A 24,045-nucleotide genomic window follows, 5' to 3' on the forward strand; every position below is an offset into this window, starting at 1 on the left:
TTCTCCTCATACAACCACACTTTTCCTTATCATATGAAGCCAGTTGCTTCCAGATGTGCGTGATACGCCCCTGTGACCGGCGATATAGAGATCCTCCTAGAAGGCATCAATTTTTTCTCTAATAAACTCATGGTCTTTAGGAAGGCCATACTATACGAGGAAAGCATCACCTATCCCGGACGGCCACACGAGGACATTGTCTTCGCCATGTCGTTAGTCCAATGAGCGTTGTCTCCATACACCGTACCCTTGCATGGCTTAAGTGTGTTTGCCGGAGTTGGCACATTATGATCGAGAGCGACGCCTTTCATGAAACACGACCTAACATGCCCTCATCCTCTAGAACACTAAGCTCCCGAATTTTAAAGAGCCCACATTCAGTTGAGGTCTCCAATTAAAATTAGGTCACCCGATTATGACTGTGTCAACAATTTCTCAAAACTCTCTCATTCAATTTTTTATACTATACACCACACTTCCTAATTTTTAAGGTCTCATAATTAATTCAATGTTCAAATTAGGATTGGGTCACCCGATTTTGACGGGGTCAATAATTTCTCAAGGAGCTCTCACATTCAATTCTTTTAATTATGTATGTTCTTTAGTTTTGAAGATGTTTCATTCAGTTGAGGTATTCAATTTTGGATTTGGTTTAGGATTTGGACCAGACCAACGATTTTTCAAATCAATTAGCTGCAATCGGCCTATAAAAACGTATTAATCCCGCACACCTTCTCACCACCTAGAAAAAATAAAGCAACCATGTGATATTGTAGCACCAATGTAGTACATGCAGCCACCGATGCATAAATTTCCCCATATAAATATGTGTTGGTTAACATATAACACAAAACACACTATGAAAGTCCCATCAAATCAATGCATTATATATAAAAACAAACACACTCCATCATCTCCCTCAACCGCCAAACTAAATATTCCATAAGCTCCAAAATATAAAGGGTATTAGTTTTAAATCATTTTTTTTAATTTGACCAAGTTCAGAGCAAAAAATATCGACATCCACAATATTAAACAAAAAGGTATGAAAATTCATTTCATGACGGATCTATCATACCAATTTGATATTATGGATCTTGATATATTTCTCTACAAATTTTCTCAAACTTAAATAGTTAGACTTTTCAAAAAAGTTATATACCTTATATAAACAGAGTGTTTTTTTAAGAAATCCAACAACACCGACGGCGTAGCAAAGCGCGTCCAACCCTTCTAGTTTGATTTTATATTTTCTAAGTGTGCGAATTAAGATACTACTGAAGTCCACCAAGCATATGTACAAAATTGCGATAGTCTTTTTTATAATTGTTTTCTCTAGATCACTTTTTATACTTATATAGTAATAGTATTCATCATCCAGGATGCAGAATAAATTATTCTTCACCCGAGGTAATCTTACGATCGCTTCATAGATAAATTACGTTTGGAATACAAATAGTTACATTCATATTGATTCACTACGTAAAATTTGGTATAAGAAAACAAAAAAATAGGTTATAAGACTAGAAATATCACATTTTATGTATGTTTTACACTATGTTTTTGCGTTTGTAATTTTACATAACATAAAATATTTGTTATGGTGAGTATATATTTTCTTACGTTCTCTTTTTACATATGAAATAAGACAAAATTTACGAAACCTAAAAATACGGTTGCATTGACGTCAAAATAGAAAGGGTGAAGAATAAATATTCCTCACCCAGGGTGACGAATAGCGCGACCTACTAATAGTATTCTTCACCCAGGATGCAGAATAAATTATATATATATATATATATATATATATATATATATATATATATATAGGGAAAATCCATCCTACCACCCGGTGGTAGTTACCCCACATATCTCATATACTAGCATGTGGTACTATATATACTATTTTATTATTTTAATTATGTTCATATACTATATTTAAGATATTTCAAAACAAATTACATGAAAAAATTGTATATGAGCACATAGTTTTTGTTATATTTGTGAAATACGTACATATTTGTACGTAAAAAAGAGTATACTCAAAACACGATATATACTACCTAAAAATTATTATATATACTACCTAATCATTGTTATATACTACATACTATAAGTACATACTCTCGATTTCGATAGATACTACATACAACATACAAAACGCAAGTGGTGATAACTACCACTGCTTGTAGGAAACATTTGTCATATATATATATATATATATATATATATATATATATATATATATATATATATATATATATATATATATATATATATATATATATACATATGGGCTATTCTGTTATGTGTAACAGAATATTATTCTGTTACCCTACTTGAACTGATGAATTCAAGCGGTTGAACTGATGAAATCGAGCGATTGAACTGATGCTTTCTGTTGTTGCTAAAAATCGTCTTCTTTAGTTCAATTTTTTTTTACAAATATTTTTGTCGAAACGGGGCGTGTAATATATCGTTGGAAAGTTCTTGACATTCACATTACAATCTTATAATTAGTTTTTGCAAAATCATTATGGTTTAAGAGCAATTTTGAAAAAACCGTTTTTTTCAAAACCGAAAACGTGAATCGTATTTTGGACTCAATTTTCAAACCATTTGTCGGAATTGATCAAATAAGATGGCGTTGGAAAGCTGGTGAAAATCCGCATCTTCCATATATGTATTGTTTTTTATAATTCTATATGATTTAAAAGTAATTTGAAAAACGGTGAAATTCTGGGCGAAACGTATTTTCGCGATTTTTTGCAAACAGTTTGTCGGATTGACATAAAATATACGGCGTTGGAAATCTATGGAAAATGCGCAACTTTTGCGTATAGAAAGTTTTTTCGAATTCCTTATGGTTTAAATACGAATTCAAATACGGTTAAAATTGGTTTTGAACGCGGTTTTTTTAAAAAGTTTATCGAAATGGGGCAAATAATATATCGTTGGATAGCTATCGAAAATGCGAAACTTAGTCATGTTGAACGTTTTCTCTACTTCGCAACCGTTTAAAAGTAATTTGGAATACGGCATGACGGATCCTGCTGTTTTCTCGTCTGAAAAACAGAGTAGTCGTACTGATATATGTGTATATTTGTACTGAGCTATTTTTTAAAGTAATTTTAAATGGTTTCGAAAAAGGTTACTTGTACTGATGTTTGCATGAGTTTGTACTAAGCGTGTTTTCACTAACTGGACTTTGCTCTGTTTTGCTCGTAAGTTTTCAATGGTTTATTGTATCGTCGCCCCTGTACTTGCATGGTTTATATCATCGAACTGAATGATATTTTTTTTAAAAGAAAATGTTTTTTTATTCTTTTTTGAATTAAACTTTTTTTACAATGATGCTCTGGTCTTTTCTTATTTTACGACTTGTACTTTTCTCATCTGAATTGCATGGGGTTTCTTTTTGCTTGAGCTTTACAAGTTGAATTTCTGTCATTTCTTTTATTCCGAATGGACCACCATTTTTAACTCGTACTGATCAATATTTTTAATTCAACCATTTTTCCTTTCTAGAACGGACGAATATATGTTCGAGAAAAAGAGTACTTGAACGGATGTATGTATGGTTTTGTACTGTGCGTGTTTTCACATATTAAGCGTGTTTTGTAGCGGTGTTACTGATGTATGTGTGTGTTTGTACTGATGCATTTCTTACAGAGCAATTTTGAATGGTACCGGGAAAAGAGTGTACTTGAACGGATGTCTGTATGGTTTTGTACTGAGCGTGTCTTTACGTACTAGACTTTACTCTGTATTTTCGATATGATTTTCCTCGTCACTTCTCAATGACATCATCATGCCCGAACTTGCATAGTTTATACTGTTGAACTGGCTGGTATTTTTAATACAACGGAAATGTTTTGTGTTTTTCTTTTGAACTCAACATTTTTTGCAACGATATTCTGGACTTCTTTTATTTTACCACTTGTACTTTTCCTATTTTGAATTTCCATGGTTTATTTGTTTGAGCTTTTTTTTCCAAAGTTATCTAGGACGTCGTGTTCAACTCTTTCATGTACTTATATGCCCCGAACTTGCATAGTTTATACTTTTGAACTGACTGATATTTTTAATAAAACGGAAATGTTTTGTGTTTTCTTTTGAACTCAACATTTTTTGCAACGATATTCTGGACTTCTTTCATTTTACCACTTGTACTTTTCCTATTTTGAATTTCCATGGTTTATTTGTTTGAGCTTTTTTTCCAAAGTTATCTAGGACGTCGTGTTCAACTCTTTCCTGTACTTATATTCTAGTAATAATAGAACATTTCCCATACAATTTTTGTCCATTTGAGGACATCAACCAAAATAGGCAGGAGAGAGCACTATGAAACTGATCATTGTTTTCGACCGAACTATTGTGTTCTTCTTTTCCGAGAACTTATTTTTATACATATGAGCAAACATCCCATGTTTCTCAACTTCGAACTTTATTTTCGTTTTCCTCTAAACTTGTTGTATATTTGAGTATGAACCGATGCAAATATAATCTTCGTCGAATTGCTTCAAATATTTTTGTATAGTACACACACAAACATGATAAGCATATGTACAAGTACATTTTAAAAAATTCTGCATTTTTAAAAATCAAATCAAGGTTTCAAATGAATCTACATATAATGAATCATTCAATGTTTTGTACTATTTTAGAAAAACAAAAGAACCAAATCTGGATACATAGTTTGCAGATCACATCACATATACCAAATAATTATTCCTGTAAAAATAGCAAATGTTTATTCTATAAAAGAAGGATCCAGCAAGAAAGGTACATCAGTACACATCCCTCCAATCAACAATGTTCAACACATATTTGCTGACACATATTTGTTATACAGTAGGTCCCACTGCAAACCACAAGTTAATTACTTCCCTCCAGAACATGGACAAATCCTAGAGCAACCTGAACTGAATGAAGAAACATTTTTTATTCCTCTGGTGGCCTGCGTGGACCAAAACGCGCCCGTGATCTTTTTCTTCCTCTGAACTTATGGTCTTTTTAGTTGAAACTGATGTAGACATTTTTCGTTGAACTATTGCGGGGTTTTGAGTAGTAGACGCACAACCTGATAAGGCAATGTACAAGTTCTTGTAAAAAGGACAACTAAGTTAATGTAGAGTAATATCATAAGTTCAAAATAAAAATAAAAGAGTTTTGTACTGTTTTTGCTATAACAACTAAGTTAATGTATGCCATGGGGCTGGACTAGGACAACGATGCATATCCTGGAGTGGTGGAGAGGGAGCTCATGTCACTACCAAATCTATTAGGGTACTAGAAATTCATGGAACATACATAAAACCAAACTAATTCATTATAAGCACTCCTATGAACTGAACGTAAATTAGAAATTGAGCTGAACTTAAAGAGTGAAAACAAGAGTGTGTTGCTGCTAGCTTTCCAATCCTAGAACAACTTCTAGGAACGTGTGGGAAACAGGCAACATACCTGAACTTGGTGTGGACTGGTAGTTGAACTTGCTACCCATCCACACTAGTACCAGCGGCAGAAGACCAAAGTATTTAAGCAAATACCTAATGGCATCAAGAAATAAGTGACTAAATATTTAGAAATAAAAACGATGGTACAAAAAAATTGAACTGATGTTTTTCTGTCATTCCGACAAACCTCCAGCATATATTTTTTTTGAACTGATTTTTTTTCTATCATTGAGATTTTAGGTTTTTTTCGAATGAGGTGAAAGCATATGGTCTATTTGAAATTTTACTGAACATTGAAAAATGTTTGAACTGATGTGAACTTTTTGACTATAACAAGAAAAGAAAGCACTAGCTAGTGTTCAAAATATAAAAAGGGCGGTATTTCTTAAATACAAAATTCAAAAAAGAATGGTGCTCTCTATCAGATTGTTGACGCATGAAAATTGCATGAACTTCATATACTGCAATAGAGTTGCATCAAGTGCACACACACATTGGCGCGCGACTGCTACACCGAAAGCTTGCGATGAACTGTTTTAAAGTTTGAAAACTAAACCTTTTGTTCTCAAGTACTGACACTACAAAATATAAATATATATCCATTGTTTCTAACACAAAAGAGTGACCACGAATACCAGCACTACAAAAATGCACTCTACTGGTATAGACTACAACATACTTCGCATTACCAGATTGAAATTCTTCTTGTAGATGATATATTTTTTCGACAAACTGATGAACTGAACAAGATTCACATGAGACATATGATTTTTGGGGATTTCCACAAGATTATGCGCAATAAAGCATCCGGACCAAAAAGAACAGACAAGCTGAACTGAAAACCAAAATAAATGGCCTCTGGGTTCCTCATGTAGCAACTAAAACTTCAGAACAACTACCCCTTTTATTGCTGAACTACTACTTAAACAAGGTAAATCAATAAAAATCTGAACTAACAAAAAGAACAGACACCTACGAGAATGTGGTTCAGAAACACAGTAAATTAAAGAAGGAGGTGCGGTCACTGAAGGTACACTCATGTTGCTAACTGAATTTCCACTATTTGCATGCCACCATTGCATTGTGATATTACCTAACTAGGACTTGAAGGTTCTTAAGAATGTGTTGATTTAGTCAACATGTCTGCTTATTCTGCTGTAGATGTATGCAGTACATTCTGACAGTGTTAACTTCCTTTTCAGGATAAGTATGATTTTGTAATTGAAAAGAATGATAAGCTGGAGGAGCAGATGGCTTCTCTCTCTAGCTCCTTCATGTCTTTAAAGGTAGGTACTGCAGTGCAGAGCCCTGTTGCATTGCATAGAATTACTGTCCTATCTGTGTTCCTGGAGTAATAAATAGCTGTGTTCCATTTCGACTCCACAGGAGCAATTTCTGTTGGCAGAGAAGCTGAAGAGTACTGGAATAGAGGAGGTGGGTGTGGGTCAGAACGAGGGGAGGCGGGCACTAGATTTTGGTGGTGTTGAGCAGAGCCAGAGCAGGCAGCGTTTAGATGTTACCGCCGTCGAGAAGAGGACGACGAGGAAGAGCAGCTTCCGCATCTGCAAGCCACAGGGCACGTTCCTGTGGCCAAGCAGGAGCGGCACGGACATGAGCGGGAGCGGGGGAGGCAGCAGCGGCATCATCAGCATGGACCAGCACCAGCAGCTCCCCCGCAGAGTTGAGGTGGTGATGGCGGAGGAGCTGGGGGCCGGGGACTACTTCTCCACGCCGCCATCGGCGTCGTCCACCACCAACGCCGGCAAGCTGCTGGCCCTGCCCAGCCCCAGGTCACCCCTCCAGCCACAGCCGCTCTTCACCGCTGGGTTCACCGTCCCGGCCTTGCACCCCTTCGCCGGCCTCACCTTGCGCCATATGGTTAGTAGTACACTTGCCTCTTCAGTCTTCATCTCCCTTCCCGCCAAATCAAAGGCAGCAAGCTGACGCTGATCGATCAATGCGTGTTGTGCTTGTGTTGGGTGTGTGCGCGCAGGATTCGCCGTCGTCGCCCTGCGGTGCTAGTCTGCTGCAGCAGGGGGGGGAGGAGGATGGCCATGCCCAACCTGGAGGCCGGAGGGATGAGCACCGTGGGCACGGACCTGGCCCTCGCCACTCCCTCCTACTGCTGAAGCCTGAAGCTGAGCTCCTTCCCTTCCCCTCCCCTGCAAATGAGATACTCCCACGCTTGCTGCATTCATTAGCAGGCATGCAGAACCAAGCAATGTGCAAAGCAAAGGGGCTGGTGTGTTCTCCCTCTCTGTGTGCTCGACTTGGACGGATGTGCAGTGTTTGGTGAAGATGGTAGCCGCAACCCATGATTATACTTGTACTGGCGTCAATGGTCCACTTGGACGACTGCCAGCACCCCTGGTGGAATTCAAGCTACAGCCAACATTAGCAGGAATTCAAGCTACTGCATTCAAACTGACAAACTACTAGTAGAGAGTGAAAATTTTAGATTTTTATGTAGCAATACTAAAACATCAAAACTCTGGTGAGCGAGTTCATCTCCAGGATTTTCGCAGAAATTCTGTGAGTAGCAACATGTATATTTGTTAGTGGATATACACTGATGAAATAATCGAGCTCCTATTTTTTCGAACTGAATTGAACTAAACAAAATTTTAGAAATGAAACTGAAGTAGAATACAAATTTGAACTAAACTAGAATAAGAAATTAAACTCAGCTAAAATAACAAATAGTTGAACCTTTCTTTTAGTTTGCAATATCATGAAATAGTACCAGACTGTAAGGTTTAATACATGAAAGCGGAAATATATAAGCAGGCATCGCCGCCGGCAATACTTGGTGCACCAGAGAACCTGCACTGCTAGATTTGTTGAGAGAGGACTGAGGGCAGTACATCCCCGTGGCAGATACGTAATTTCAAGTTCTATATGAACCAGCACTGCTGGATTTGTTAAGAAAGTACTAAGGGAACACATTGCCTCCAAAGCTTCTGGGTGCAGGACAAAACACGTCGTGCTTGGCCGCCTACGATGCGTCCATCGACGCATCGCGTACTCAGAACTTGAGGAGGCGCTTCAGGACTAGCCAAACCTGCTTATTGGAGAAGCCAAGAGGCTTCATGGCCTCTAACACTTTCTAGTAGCATTACCATTGTTGGAAACCATGGCGTTTAATCAAATGGTTCAGGGATCACTCCCAGTCAGTCCCACTGCTACCTGTGTTGCAGAGAACATGAATATAAAGCAGATGTTGACTCATCAATTTTTCTTTACGATATATCTAAACTTACAGAATTTTCAAACTTGCACTGACGATACTTTAGGTGATATATCTAAACTTTACAGAATTTTGAAGAAACTTGCTGCAAATCATCACTTATTTAGGTGATATATCTAAACTTACAGAGTTTTGAAACTTGCACTGAAGATATTTCAGTAAAGTTTCTTCAAATTTTATCACATAAAACTTGCACTTACAAATTTTATCCAAATATTTTGGTTCTCGTAGGGGCATTTTGACAAGCAACTATAGAGCATCAAATTTAGCACATAAGTAGCATGAGATTTGAATGAGCATCAGCAAAAAGAAATAGCAACATGAGCTCCCTTTGGACTGAAGGATAATCTAACATCTTGAGCTGATGTACAGGGTGAACCTCTCTCGTGGTTCATATTTTGAAGATCCTTCAGTTCAGTTACCATCAACACGCAACACACATACAACCCAACGCAGGAGATGGCCATGGAGCTTACCAACAGTAGGATCCCGGCGCTGGATCTTGAGGGGTAAAAGGCGGGATTCTGGAGTGGAGCTCGGGGGTAGGGGGATGGCGGCCGTGGCCAAGATGGGTGCTGCGTGTTCGCGCGACTCCAGGGCTGACGAGATCCGGCGCTCGACAGACGGGATCCAGCGACCCAACGGTGAGGGGTCATGGCGGGGGGTGGGAGCAGGTGGTTGAGGCAGTATCCGCACCTCCGGTGGCCAGTGGTCGGTGGAGGAAGGCAGGGCGGCCGGTGAAGGGAGGGGCGGCGCTAGGGTGGAGGGAGGACGACGGCGCTGGTAGAGGGAGGAAGACGAAGCAGGCGGGGAGGGAAGGAAGGCTGCCGGCGTGGTGGGGAAGGACGCGGCCGACGCGGTGGGGAGGAATGCGGCCGGCGCAGTGGGGAGGAAGGTTACCGGCGCGGTGGGGAGGGACGCGGCCGACGCGGTGGGGAGGGACGCGGCCGGCGCGGTGGGGAGGAAGGCGGCCGGCGCGCACGAAGGAAGAGGCGAAGGGAGTGTCGAGAGGAGAGGATGGGTACGTTTTTGTTTTTTTAGGCTGTTAGGGTGGGATGTTTTTGTTTCTTTTACTGATTTGGGAAAACGCATCGCGTCTCTATATAGGCGCGGGGATAACAGAATAATATTCTGTTACCGGTAACAGAATAGCTCTGTCCTATATATATATATATAGTGTTAGTATTCATCACCTAGGGTGCAAAATAAGTTATTTTTCACCCGAGGTAATTTTAAGATCACTTCCTAAATAATTTATGTTCAGAATATAAATAGTTACATGCATATCGATTCAATATGTAAAATTTGGTATAAAAAACAAAAATATAGGTTATAAGATCAAAAAAAATCAAATTTTTGTATGTTTTACAATATATTTTTACATTCATAATTTTATGTAACATAAAATATATTTTACAACGAGTATATATATATAGGTACGTAAATTGTTTGGGGCACCTAGGCCCGTTATGGCAAGTCCTATTCACTAGTGCATGGTGTACAATTGATAAATTAATGACTTTTCATGTTTTGTTTGCATATACCAGTATCCTAAATAGTCAGTGATTGCTTTCCATAACAAAATAGTATGAGCACTTATACTTGGGTACGTATATATGCACATATACCTGAGATACCCACGTGTATATGTTATTAGACTGTGATACCAGTTAGTGGGTATCATACATTTTAATAAATACGTGTTGATGTTATACCCAACAAAAATATACACGTAAATATACCTCAATGCGAATATACAAATGAATTCGTACGTGTTGGTGTCATACTCAATAAAAATATAAACATAAATATACATAGCTCGATGTGAAAAAAAGATACCCATCAATGTCACACATTTTATAAGCAATATATGTACCCGAGATACCCACGTGTACACATTTTAGACCGTGATACCAGTTAATGGGTATTATATCTAATGAAAATATGTGCGTGTTGATGTTATACCCAATAAAATACATACGTGTTGGTGTTATACCCAATAAAAATATGTACGTGTTGACGTACATGCTAAAAAAGTTGCCTGGTATTATTAATTAAATATTATGCACATGTCATACATGGCCACGAGTATGGTAAATAATTAATTACAATTTCCTATCATGGAGGGACATGTAATGGCACGTATCAATTAGGAAACCTTTATTATTTGCATAGCAGTATCGCCATGCAAACAAATAGGAAAGTAATAATGCAGGTATACATGCAATATTTATACACATCTTAACAACGAGATCAACTGTATATATACACAATTTGGAGATCATTACATGCAGGCATTAGCGACAATGATATTCTCTTCATTCAGATATGACCTTCATAAGCAAAAATCCCGTAATTTCCTCTTGAGTTGCTCGTATGCGGTTTTCTGGTAGGAGCTTCTCCCACGTCTCTTCTATCTTTAAAGAAAGAGATCAATATGAATATATTAGTTGTGCGTATATAAATTATATCATTATGAAAAAAATTGTGAATAGTGTTTACATACCCGAAGTTGTCTTACATCTTTGCGTCATTCGGTCGTAACGCAAATGGTCTCGCAAACGTAGAATGCATATAAAGTAGTCCCCTATTTTCGTCTCATGCACTTTGCAAGAATATAATTCAATCAGATAATAATCAAGCATGATAATGCTATTGAAACTAGAACTAAAGAGGTGCGCAGACCTAGCTAGTACCACTTAATTACCTTGGACCGTCGCCGACACAGCTCCGGTTTCCATTCACCGACTACATCTTTGATGAACAGTTTCCAAACCCTTCCCGAGAAAGAAAATGAATAAAGCAGTTATTAATTACTTGATATCAGGAAATAAATGTAAGAGACCAATATAGTGAGATAATGATTGGAATTACCTGTCGAGCATCAAAACCACGCCGGTGTATTCTCGAGCGTCTTTACCTAGTGAGTCCAGGGTTTCAATAGTTCCATCGTCAACTCTAAAGATTAGCAGGACCCAGTGGAACCTGCACACACGTTTATATAAGAAGGCATGCATAACTTATCAACTACACTTAACATCGGGTAAACAAAATATAATTTGCAGTACAAGACACTAACACTCACTTGAAGTTGTAAGGAAATAGTATTTCTGTTCCAGTATTTAGTGCTTTCATAAACCTTACCAAGTTATCCTCTGTGTCTTTGGCGTGGTCTTGTATCATATTTTCATTAATGATATATGGGTCAACGAACCCAATGTCATAGATTCCATCTCGTTCACATTCGAGAATCTTCATTCTGCATAATAGCATACAAAAGAATATAGTGATGATAATTACAGGCAATGAACGAGTTGAGCTAGAGACTTAAATTACAAAAAGAAATCACTTACAGGCAATAGAAACTGATGATAGATTTGTCGAGTGCGTCTTGATTGTATAACTGGAAAATTTCTGGAAACTCAATTCATAGCTCGTTTTCCTAGAAGTAATGCTCTTCCTTGACATTCACCAAGCATCTCGCCCGTTCTTTACTTCTTTCATGTACCACGCATGTAATCTTTGCATTTGTGTTGGTAGATGCGGGACATGCCCAGGTCTGACCAGAGGGTTCCCGAAGACATATTGCCATGCTACATCAGCCCTGTGGACTTCCTTGGTGCCTAGGAGTTGATCAACACTAATACCAAATACTCTAGCAGCGTAAGTTACCTTATCGGTAATCACCTTGAGCGGGGGGATCGATTGCATTGCCTGTTCTCTGAGCTGGGGAACATTTTTCCCACTTTTATTACTACTTGTACGTCTCGGCTGCTGCATTTGTTTCTCACATGACTTACTAATAGAGCAGTCATAGTCTGATGGCCAATTCTACACATGTGTTGAGGGTCGCTCAAGAAGTTTCACAAAGTGATTTATGGTTTCCGTAGGTATTATCTCCTTTGGCGGCGGGGGCAATTTCGGTGCAAAATGTGACTTCACTTCGTAAACCATGACCGCTCTGGTTTCCTCATCATCCATATCATAAGTTAAATTCTTTTTGGCAGGAGGCTCGTCGTTAGTTTTCTTCTTTCTAGCTTTCTTCCGCTTTTGGCCCTGCTGCTGGGACATAGGGGGTGGAGTCGGCTGACACGACGGAGATCGATGTGGACTCGCGTTGGGCTCCCTCTCGAGGTGTGGTGGACTTAGAGGTGTATTGCTACTAGGAGGAGTCGGTGGCCTTGGCGTCGAGTTTGGAAACATGATGCATTCCTTTCTCCAAACAATGACACCATGTATGACTTCTTCCAGTTTTTGCTCCCCTTCACCTCCAGGAATGTCAAACTCTAGTGAGTCATATCCTGTCAGAACTTCATCCACCCCGACACGAGCATAGCCAGCTGGAATCGGATTGCCATGGATGGTTGCTTCAGGTGCATTCGATAAAACAAAGCCGACCACCACCTTCATGCATATGTTCTTCATTTTATGGTGTACCTCAAAATTTTGTCCTGTCTTCGATATCATCCACGGGGTAGCGAGCGAGCAGTGCATCGTAGGCCCGGATCTCCGTGGAACCCATGCTGCTTTTCCGCATAGATGGGACAGTACTATATATCCCATGCTAGATCTTCTTTCTCCTGCCACAGAGACGCCCTTTTCTAGCTAATTCTGTCCAGTTGCTCCTGCTGCCGAATTAAAATGCGCTCCAACTCCTCGTTCTTTGCTTCTACCTTCTCAAGCCGGTCTGCATCTTGCTTCTTTTTCTCTAATGGCTTCTATAAGTGTCCTTCCACTCCGAAAACCCCCGAACCCATGGAACAACGCTTTTGCCTCGCGTTCGTCCTCCGTGTTTAGGATTCTTGAGGGCGCGTGTAAGTTTGTCGTTCTCTCTCTCGGGCTGGAATAACCCCTTTGGAGCATCTTCTCTTGCTTCAACTAAAGCGTCCAAGGCTGTTTTAAGATCTGCCTTTTCAATAATCTCCCCTGTCACTAGGCCAAACTTTCCCCCGTGCGCATAAAACCAATTCTTGGACCTCTCAGGCCAATTCGCTGTAGCTGAAATGACCCCCTCAGCAAGCATCTTGGCCTCAACTGCTTCCTACTTAGGCACTGTCGGCGTCCTGGGAACGGGGGTCCCTAGACTTGCCTGCCTGCGGCCTGTGGCGTGGCTTAAGGGGTGGCCCAGTACGGCCCCATCTTCATCAACTCAAGCTCAAGACCCTCGCGAGGGGCCAAGCCTCGCGGGGCGGACGACGCAAGGCTTCCTCAGGAACGGCCTCACCAGGCAGGCTCGCGAGGAGGCGGAGAGATCAAGGCGGGGGTACCTTGCGAGGTGCTCGTGACGCAAGCCGTGACGATCGAGACCAGGCGGGCGCCAGGCGGGCGCCGGCCTGCGTAGTGTCCTTGTTTCCTCTTTGGTGCAAAGGGGGCAAGCGGAGGCGCGGAGTACCGAGGCATCAAGAAAAGGTTACCATTTTGATGCAATGAGACCAAGACCAGCAGAGCGGCAGGACGGAGGTCACCATGGAGCCCAATACGGCGTCATCGCCAGTGCCTTTGGCAGCCGAAGGCCAACTTTAATCAGGATAACTTGTACTAGATGTTCCCCTTCAAAATGGCGGTTGTTGGATCCCTTCCCGCTCAATATTTGGGAAGAGGACCAGGGCCTCTATATATAGAGATAGCCATCACTGTAGAAGGCATCTGGATCTCATCTAGAGCCAACAGAGACGGAGCAATTCCTCTCCAAGCACACCACCACAAGAACACCCCTCGCGAGGCTGTTCTTCCTTTGTACTATTCATCATCAGCCCTAGAGGCAATCCACCACACCACACGCTGGATTAGGGTATTACACCACAATGGTGGCCCGAACCAGTATAAACCTTGTGTCCCTTGTGTTGTTCATCATGCAGCTTAGATTCGTAGCGAGGCATTGGGACGTGGATCGGTAGGGGGAAGATCTTCGTGCGCACCCTAGAGTTCGAACCTTAAGGGTTTTGCCGGAACCTGATATCCGACATTTGGCGCGCCAGGTAGGGGTGCGCCGGAATCTTTCTTCCGCTGTTCCGCGTTCGATCGTTCGTTGCATCCATGGCTGACGCTCGCGGAGCTCGTGCCGAGTGTCGGGATGCTCTCGCCGCCCGCGTCGCCCACACGGCTCCCATCAGTGGGCTCCCCGTCGTTCTTCGTTGCCTGCCGCCAACGCCGCCACCGGCCCGGCGGGGAACAAGTAGCAGGCGTCGTTGCTGCATCCCTCGGTGCGGCGGGAAGGCCGCACCGCCACTCCGTCGCTAACTCCAGCCGGTTCATCATCTCACGCCCGTCATGCTCCCACGGACATGCATGCCGCGTGCTCCTGGCACGCGAGCTCCTGCACTAACGCACCGTCGACGACCTCTACGAGGAGTGGCTCGCTTGCATCACCGAGCTCGTCAGCACCGTGAGGGGCTCTCCTGCGGCGCCCCTCTCGCTGCCTCGCCCTGCGTCTTGCATGGGTGATGCAGCTCAGGAGGCGCCTCCGCCACCTCCTCCCCAAGAAGGTGCCCTGGCTCCAAGGCGCACGGCCCCTGATCGAGACCCACCGCGTCCAGCGCTCGCACGACAAGAAAGGACCTGCCAAGAAATCCCTCGCCCCCAAGAAGGTGCTCGCGTGCTCCCTACTCCAGCACGTCATGACCGCATCCCTGCGCCAGCGCGTCAAGACCCCGCGCTGCTCCTGGCGGCGGCGCGCGGGAATCCCCAGGAGCAAGCCCCGTGTTTGCAAAGGGCTCCGGTGGCCATCACATGCTGTCGCGCCTTCACCACCGAGCTGCGCAGTGTCGCTTGGCCGGGCAAGTTCAACCGGATCTGCCTCCTCGCTATGACGGCACTACCGACCGCACGGAGTTCTTGCAGCTCTACGAGCTGGGCATCCAAGCGGCCAATGGAGATGAGAAGGTCATGGCAAATTGGTTTCCCATGCCGCTCAAAGATGGTGCCCGCACATGGCTCCTGAACCTGCCTCCTGGCACGATCTCCTCTTGGGACGAGATGCACACCCGCTTCATCGCCAACTTCCAGGGCACTCGCGACCGTCCTCCAGTCATGGGTGACCTGCGCCGCATGAAGCAGCAACCTGGAGAGACCCTGCAAAAGTACATCCAGCGCTTCAACAACGCTCGCCTCAAGATTCCCAAGGTGACCAAGGAGGCCATCATCTCAGCGTTCTCTGATGGCGTCCGCGACGTCAAGATGAAGGAGGAGCTAGCTATCCACGAGGATATGTGCACATCTCTGGAGCTGTTCAACCTGGCGACAAAGTGCACAAGGGCTGATGAGGGGCGCCTCTCCCTTATCGAGTTCCCAGCTGCTAACCTAGAAGAGAAGAAAGCCAAGGCCAAGGATGTGAAGCGCAAAGGAGCAGCCGTGCTCGCAGCAGAGCCAGACACGAAGTGCGGCAGGGACCAGCCAGAGTCGTCCAAGGGCAGCCGGTACTGCGTGTACCACGACTTTCACACCCACAACACCAACGAATGCCAAGAGCTCAGGGCCATGCGAGAAGGATGTATCGGTCGACGCCTCGAGCGCAACGATCGGGGCTACGGCCGAGGAGGAGGAAGAGGTGGAGGAGGATGGGACGACCGAGGCCCTCGCCAAGGGTGGCGTGACCGACCTCATGAGGACCGCTGGCAGGACCAGCCTCGCGAGGGGGCTTGGAGGGATCTGCCTTACGAGGATCGCCCGCGGGGCAACGCAGGCCTTCCTCCTCTGCCGCCACCGCCAAGAAGGAATGACGACCATAATCAGGATGAGGGGGCTGGGGGCTTCCAGGAGCCACGTGCTATCGCTTGCATCTTGGGCGGTGCCCAGGCCCCAGCCTCTCAGCGCATCTTCAAGCAGTTTGCTTGCAAGGTGAATGCAGTCCTCCCCAAGCTCGAGGCCACGCGCCCTCTCAGGTGGTCCACGTGCGCCATCACGTTCAGCTCAGCGGATCAGCTCAAGTGTGCGGCTACAGCTGGTGTCCTCCCAATGCTTTGTTCCCCAGTCATCAGCAATGTGCAAGTTACCAGGACCCTCATCAACGGCGGCGCAGGACTCAATGTTCTGTCCGTCGAGATGTTCAACAATCTCCAAGTGCCATATGACCAGTTTCAGCCGACCAAGCCTTTCTCAGGAATCACTGATGGCTCCACCACCCCGATAGGGCAGGTCCGCCTCCTTGTCACCTTCGGACAGTGCAAGAACTACCTTACCGAGCTCATCGACTTCGACGTTGCCCACATCCGCCTGCCATACAATGCCATCCTTGGGTATCCAGCCGTGGCCAAGTTCATGGCAGTGACTCACCATGGATACAATGTCCTCAAGATGTCGGGAAGCGGCGGAGTCATCACAGTCCCCTACGAAGAGAAGGATGCGGTGTGCTCTCTCAAGCATGCCTTCCAAGCTGCATCAATCGAGAACCCAGACAACAAGAATGAGAACCTTCCCGAGGCATTTTCGAAGAAGAAGAAGACATCACCCCGCTCAAGGCCTCAGGAGGAAGGCATCTCCGGAGGCACCGTGCCAGGATCTGCGCCCTTCCAAGGGGCGCCTCCCTCCATCGCATAGGAGCGCACCCGGCGCCTTCCTTAGGCAAGGCTCGGGGGCTCTCTCCTGGAGGGCCTCAGGCTTTGCCAAGATCACGAGGGAGGCGCTCGGGCACCACTTGGAGGCGTGCTTTGCGGCATGTTTCCCTCAGGAAGGCATGGGGCAAGGAGGGCCCAACCCTCAGGAGTTCATCACCAAGGTCACTCAGCAGGTGCAGGAATTGAGAGTCATGTGCGGCAGTCGCCGCTTGCCCGGCGTAGCTCCCCATCCAGGTGAGGATGGCGGGCTGTGCGTCTGCATCGACTACCCAGGGCTCAACCGAGCCGCGTCTCAGGAGCGTTTTAGGCCTTCGTGTGTGGGACGTTGCGAGGGTCCACCACGCAGCTATGTTTGCATGCCTTTCGGCCTTCCGAACACGGCTGTTGCCCACCAGCGCCTAAGGCAGAGCATTCTGTAAGCTCAGGAAGTCAGGCACCGCGCCTTCCTGGCAGAGATCGAGATGGACCTTGAGGAGCCGCCCGGACCCCCAGAGCCTCCCGAGGCTCAGGGCTCCAATGGCTCATGAGGGTCGGCTTCTTCACCGCGCATCGTCAACTACTCCAAAACCCGCTCTACAATGATATCAGGTGACATCCTTCGAGTTTCATTTCAGTTGGGAGCGCCCTCAGGGCTGCATTATTCCCAGGTCATGTGGGTCCGGCCCTGCGGCATGTATCCGTTTTGCTTGTGTATTAGCTTACCTCGCTGGGGGCGCCCTTCGGGCTGCATCATCCCCAAGCCGCTCGCGCCTGACCCAGTGACATGTATCCTTCCTGCATCTATCTAAGTTGGTTTTCCTTCATGCCTAACCTGCCTGTGATAATCGCCTGCTCGATTGACATCTACCCTTGGAGTCGCTTGCACTGGCACGGCGCTTGCGCATGGGTCCGTCCCTGCAACATCCACAAATCTGAGTGGTCGAGCTCTAGCCGTGGTAGCCCCTCAAAGCGCTACCTCACCAGGCCCTTAGTGCCCTCATCACTCTCTCGAAGCAACCAATGGCCGGCCGGCAATCGTAATGGCAATCTTTGCTTCCCTCGTGTTGGTTTACAGGGTCCACCTAAGGAATAACGTGGGGGCGTCACGAGCTCTCTCTCTCTCTCTCTCTTACCCGTATGATCCGCTCGCACATTAAAAGGGGGGGCGCCTGAGCATCGCGACTCAGGGGCTCTTACTGGCTCTCCAGCCCTCACCCCCTGGCCTTGTCCACGGCATCGCGACTTGGCAGACCAGCGGCGGCTGAGCTCGCTCGAGGGCAGGGACCTGAGGACGTAGAGCACAAAGGAGAGTGCGGGGAAGGGAGGAGAAGCTCACGAAGGCCTGACCCAACGACATCCCAGCTGCCGACACGCAGGTCCGGCACCTCGCGAAGGAATGGCTCCAAGCTTTCGAGATAAGTCACGCTCCCGGAAAAGCTAATCGGCGAGACACCAATCCCTCACTTAATGCGGACCTATGACAACGACGTTGCCTTCCTTTCTCGCCTTTCGACGGCTGCTTGAGCGCTAAGGGGGACCTCCTAAGCATCGCGCCTCAAGGGCTCTTATTGGACCTCGGGCCGCTCACCTCCTCGCCTTGACCACGGCATCACGACCTGGCATACCAGCGACGACTGAAGCCTGCCTGGGGACCAGGACCTGTCAGCGTAGAGCACCAAGCCGTCGCGAGGTTAGAAAGGGGGAACTGAGCTGAGACAGGACAAGCATCTTGCACCACTTCATAATAAGGATGATATCAACAAAAGACACAACGGACGCTTTACATGCCCCCACAGGGTACTTCCTTGATTCCTCGCAGGAAACAAAAGACGCAAATCCTAAAGAGCCCTGACTACACATGCTCCCATGGCCGACGCCATCATCAACAGTGGGCCACCAAGCGCCAGCGCCAACCCCATCTAGATCAGCTGCGTCGGCGGCCTGATGCAGCAGCCCTACTCCGGGCGCGGCGCGAGCGGCGCGAGCTCGGGGGCTCGTAGCTGTCGTCGCTCATCTCAGGAGTCACGAGAAGCTCGGGAGAGTCGCTAGACTCCCCAGCACCTCCGCTGCTGCCGGAGGAGCCGCTGAGGAAGCGGTGGGTAGGCCTAGCCCTTGCCACACCGCCGCCCTGGCCGCCTCCTCTGGGGCAGCACTCCAGCCGGCGTCCTTCCGTGTTGAAGACCTTGAAGAGCATCAGGGAGGCGCCATCGTATTCGAGATGAATCACGAGGGCACCTCCTGTTCGGCAGACTAGGGAGATCTCGCCCCAGCCCTGGGTCATGTAGACCTTGCCCGGAGCGACGACCTCAACCTCCGCTCCGGTCGCGGGGGTACCGCAGTCGGCGTGCTGCAGCCAGAGCTCAAGAGGCCCCCTCGGCGGCATCTCAAAGGCAAAGGAAGGAGGAAGGCGTATCCGGGAGCTTGGAGGCATGCATGACGGCGTGAAGTACGAGCTCGCGAGAGGAGTCCGCGTCGTGGACTCTAGGAGTGATGGCACGGACCGCCACAACTCATCGACGCCGCCGACAGCGCAGGCGACGCCGCTCGGCGTCTTCCTCTCTAGGGCGCTCGGCCCGGGTGTACAGAGGTAGTGGAAACCCAGGAGGTGGCCGCTCGTACCAAGGCCTCGACGTCTCCAGCCGAGCAGCCTCATCACGGTGGCCGGGGACCGGCCTCTTCTTTGGCAGGAGCAGGTCGGGCCCCTCCCGGGGGCCTTTCCTTTATCCTCAGCTGAGAACCGGCGGATCGGCGCCATCAGCGTCAAGATGGAGGAGGAGCGAGGAAGAAGGAGCGGAGCAAGAAGGGATGGATTGCGGGGGCTCACGCCTCTCCATACTTATAGTCCATAGGAGGCCAACCGTCGGCCTCCACGATCACAGGTAATTATGACTCATTTTTGCATGCAGGGATTCGTCAAATCGGGCAGCTGCCGAGGCAGCATGGGGAAGCGGAGACGCCCATGTCCAATCAACCTCCACGCGGCGCCCAAGGCCGCAGGCTGTTGGGACCCGCAACGCTCCGTGCTTGCCCTTTCGCTTCGCTGCTAAGCCAAGTCTGAGCGCGCCTTTGGCCCGGGGGCTACTGTCGGCGTCCTGGGAACAGGGGTCCCCAGACTTGCCTTCCTGCAGCCTGCGACGTGGCTTAAGGGGTGGCCCAGTACGGCCCATCTTCATTAACTCAAGTTCAAGACCATCGCGAGGGGCCAAGCCTAGCAGGGCGGACGACGCAAGGCTTCCTCAGGAACGGCCTTACCAGGCAGGCTCGGGAGGAGGCGGAAAGATTAAGGCAGGGGTACCTCGTGAGGTGCTTGTGACGCAAGCCGTGACGATCGAGACCAGGCGGGCGCCAGGCGGGCACTGGCATGCGCAGTGTCGTTGTTTCCTCTTTGGTGCAAAGGGGGCAAGCGCAAGCACGGAGTACTGAGGCATCAAGCAAAGGTTACCATTTCGGTGCAATGAGACCAAGACCAGCAGAGCGGCAGGACGGAGGTCACCATGGAGCCCAAGACGGCGTCATCGCCAGTGCCTTTGGCAGCCGAAGGCCAACTTTAGTTAGGATAACTTGTACTAGATGTTCCCCTTCAAAATGGCTGTTGTTGGCTCCCTTCCCGCTCAATATTTGGGAAGAGGACCGGGGCCTCTATATATAGAGATAGCCATCATAGTAGAAGGCATCTGGATCTCACCTAGAGCCAATAGAGATGGAGCAATTCCTCTCCAAGCACACCACCACAAGAACACCCCTCGCGTGGCTGTTCTTCCTTTGTACTGTTCATCATCAGCCCCAGAGGCAATCCACCACACCACACACTTGATTATGGTATTACACCACAACGGTGGCCCGAACCAGTATAAACCTTGTGTCCCTTGTGTTGTTCATTAGGGTATTACATAGTGTTACACCACAACGGGGTCTCCACATATGTTCGGCCACCAAGCATTGGCAACACAACCCAACAGTCCAGCCCTAAGAGATAGGCTGGCACGCCGAAGACCCCCCAATCTAGGACTCCCTCAGTAGCCTCAAAACTTGCCTCCAACGTTGATGCTTCATCGTGTCTTGAGATCTCAATATACCCAGTGCCTCCGGCTTGCAGGGTGAGTTCCTCCCCTTCTCTATGTTCAACTCCGTCTTCTTCCACCAAGTTCCCAAAGCTGTTAAGCTAGAATTTGACCATGTGCTTAGCCAGACAGTGTTCAGAACCCGAACTGCAGATATTACTTAGCCTCGAAGGCCTGACCGCCCAAGTGTGAATAGTACCTTTGTCTGACAACTTTTTGGTGAAGGGTCACACCCGGTCATATATAGCGAACCGTCGAAAAAGCTTGATTCGCAATTCGAGGCAACGCCTCTATTGGCACGTCCTATCGAGGTGGAGATCGTGCCTGTCTTTCAAGGGATATGATTAATGATTTCAATTTCTCTATTCGCGCATAACGTCGCAGTAATATTAGGAAGTGGCGAGACCCGTGGCGTAGTTAAAGCACTGTTGGGATTCACAGTGTTTCATAAAAGAGGAGCAACCACCGCTTATTTGGGCACACCTTCTCCTTCCTCCTGCCATCATTTCCCCCCATCAGCAGAGCTCTAGCACCCCCAAACCTTATCTCCTCAAGCGCTTCCCTCCAACCGTCCGCTAGATCCAGCCATGGTCGAATCCGATGTAGGAGGCAAGTGGGAGGCCTCCATCATCACCAATTACGAGATCGAGGACTTGAAGCGTGCCGGTTACCTCCCAACCGGAGTCGCTCACTGGGCCCCAGAGGAGGGTCAGGCCATTCCTACACCTTGATGACCCACAAGTATAGGGGATCAATCATAGTTCTTTCGATAAGTAAGAGTGTCTGATACGTCTACGTCATATCTGTAATTTTTGATTGTTTCATGCCAATATTATTCAACTTTTACTACTTTTGGCAACTTTTCATATGATTTATTTGGACTAACTTACTTATCCAGTGCCTAGTGCCAGTTCCTGTTTGTTGCCTATCTTTGTATCGCAAAAAATCCATATCAAACAAAGTCCAAACACGATGAAACTCCACGGAGAATTATTTTGGAATATTTGTGAATTTTGGGAGATGGAATCACTGCAAATGGAGGCCCACACAGACCACGATACACCAGGGCGCGCCCCAGGCCCTTGGCGCGTGGTGGTGGGTTGTGCTCTCCTCGAACGTCGGTTGGATCTCTACTTTAGGTGCAAGGATACTTATATCAGGAAAAAAATCGTGTAAACAGATCTGCGCAATCGGAGTTACATATCTCTGGGAATATAAGAAACGGTTTTTGGCCAGATCTGGAGAGCGCGAAACAGAAGAGAACAGAGAGGGAGATCCAATCTCGGAGGGACTCCTGCCCTTCCGCCGCCATGGAGACCATGGACAAGAGGGGGAACCCTTCTCCCATCTAGGGTGGGGGGCAAGGAAGAAGAAGGAGGAGGGGGGCTCTCTCCCCCTCTCTCCCGGTGGCGCCGGAGTGTCGTCGGGTCAAGGATCGTGACGGCGATCTACACCAACAATCTTGCTACCGCCAACACCAACTTTCTCCCCCTCTATGCAGCGGTGTAACACCCCTTCTCCCCGCTGTAATCTCTACTTAAACATGGTGCTCAACTCCATATACTATTTCCCAATGATATATGGTTATCCTATGATGTTTGAGTAGATCCGTTTTGTCCTATGGGTTAATCGTGATCTTGGTTGGTATGATTGTATATTTTATTTATGGTGTTGTCCTACGGTGCCCTCCGTTCTCGCGCAAATTTTCATGCTTCACTTATGGTGGGTCGCGAGAGTGACAGAAGCTTAAACCCGAGTAAGTGGGGTATGATGTATGGAAGTAAAGAGGAATTGATACTTAATGCTATGGTTGGGTTTCACGACCTTAATGATCTTTAGTAGTTGGGATGCTTGCTAGAGTTCCAATCATAAGTGCATATGATCCAAGTATGGAAAGTATGTTAGCTCATGCCTCTCCCTCATATAAAATTACAAGAATGATTATCAGTACTTGTTATCGATTGCCTAGGGACAAATGACTTTCTTGTTGACAAAATCTATCCACTTTTACTTCCTCGCATTTTATTTGTAGTTTTATTCTCGCTAAGTACTCGTAGTTTTATTCTCCCAAAATAGTTTCATACTTGTTCTAGGTAAAGCAAATGTCAAGTGTGCGTAGAGTTGTATCAGTGGTCGATAGAACTTCAGGGAATATTTGTTCTGCCTTTAGCTCCTCGTTGGGTTCGACACTCTTATTTATCGAAGAAGGCTACAAACGATCCCCTATACTTGTGGGTTATCAAGACCTTTTTCTGGCGCCGTTGCCGGAGAGCAATAGCGTGGGGTGAATATGCTCGTGTGTGCTTGTTTGCTTTATCACTAAGTAGTTTTTATTTCCAGTTCTAAGTTGGTCTCTATCTTTAGTTATGGATATGAAACACGAAAGACAAAAAAAACTAGTTGTACTTGCTACTCATGGAGATGGGGAACCTCCTGAAACCCTCGATGCTCGTTATGTGAAAAATATTATGCACTACTTTGATAATCCTGAGAAACCCCATTCAACTTGATAATGGGAGTAACGTTGGATCAACATGAATACTTTACGGATTATCGCTTGACACAAAAAGGGAAACTTGGGATCAAATTTATATGTTGCATTGGTATGCTCGGGAGCTATGCTTGAGATATGATTATACTTGTTGCTCTAAGATGAATGCTTCACATCTTCCCTTTTCATGCAAATTTAATGATAATGAAACCTTATCTTCTTATGCTAATGGTAGATATGATTATTATGATGTGGA

General features: G+C 46.2%; 1 protein-coding gene and 1 pseudogene across 1 annotated transcript; one reads left to right on the forward strand and one right to left on the reverse strand.

The window, feature by feature from the left end:
• Positions 1-4,746: 4,746 nt before the first annotated feature.
• On the reverse strand, positions 4,747-9,798 carry LOC123158176 (leucine-rich repeat extensin-like protein 5). Its single transcript, XM_044576267.1, has 2 exons — positions 9,183-9,798; positions 4,747-5,083 (listed from the first exon to the last, which is right to left on the reverse strand). The coding sequence occupies exons 1-2, from the start codon at positions 9,796-9,798 to the stop codon at positions 4,911-4,913; spliced, it is 789 nt and encodes a 262-aa protein (XP_044432202.1). The 3' UTR covers positions 4,747-4,910.
• On the forward strand, positions 7,071-7,588 carry LOC123159615 (protein AMEIOTIC 1 homolog; annotated as a pseudogene).
• Positions 9,799-24,045: the final 14,247 nt, after the last annotated feature.

This window comes from Triticum aestivum, chromosome 7B, assembly GCF_018294505.1.
Source record: "Triticum aestivum cultivar Chinese Spring chromosome 7B, IWGSC CS RefSeq v2.1, whole genome shotgun sequence".
Classification (NCBI taxonomy): Eukaryota; Viridiplantae; Streptophyta; class Magnoliopsida; order Poales; family Poaceae; genus Triticum; species Triticum aestivum.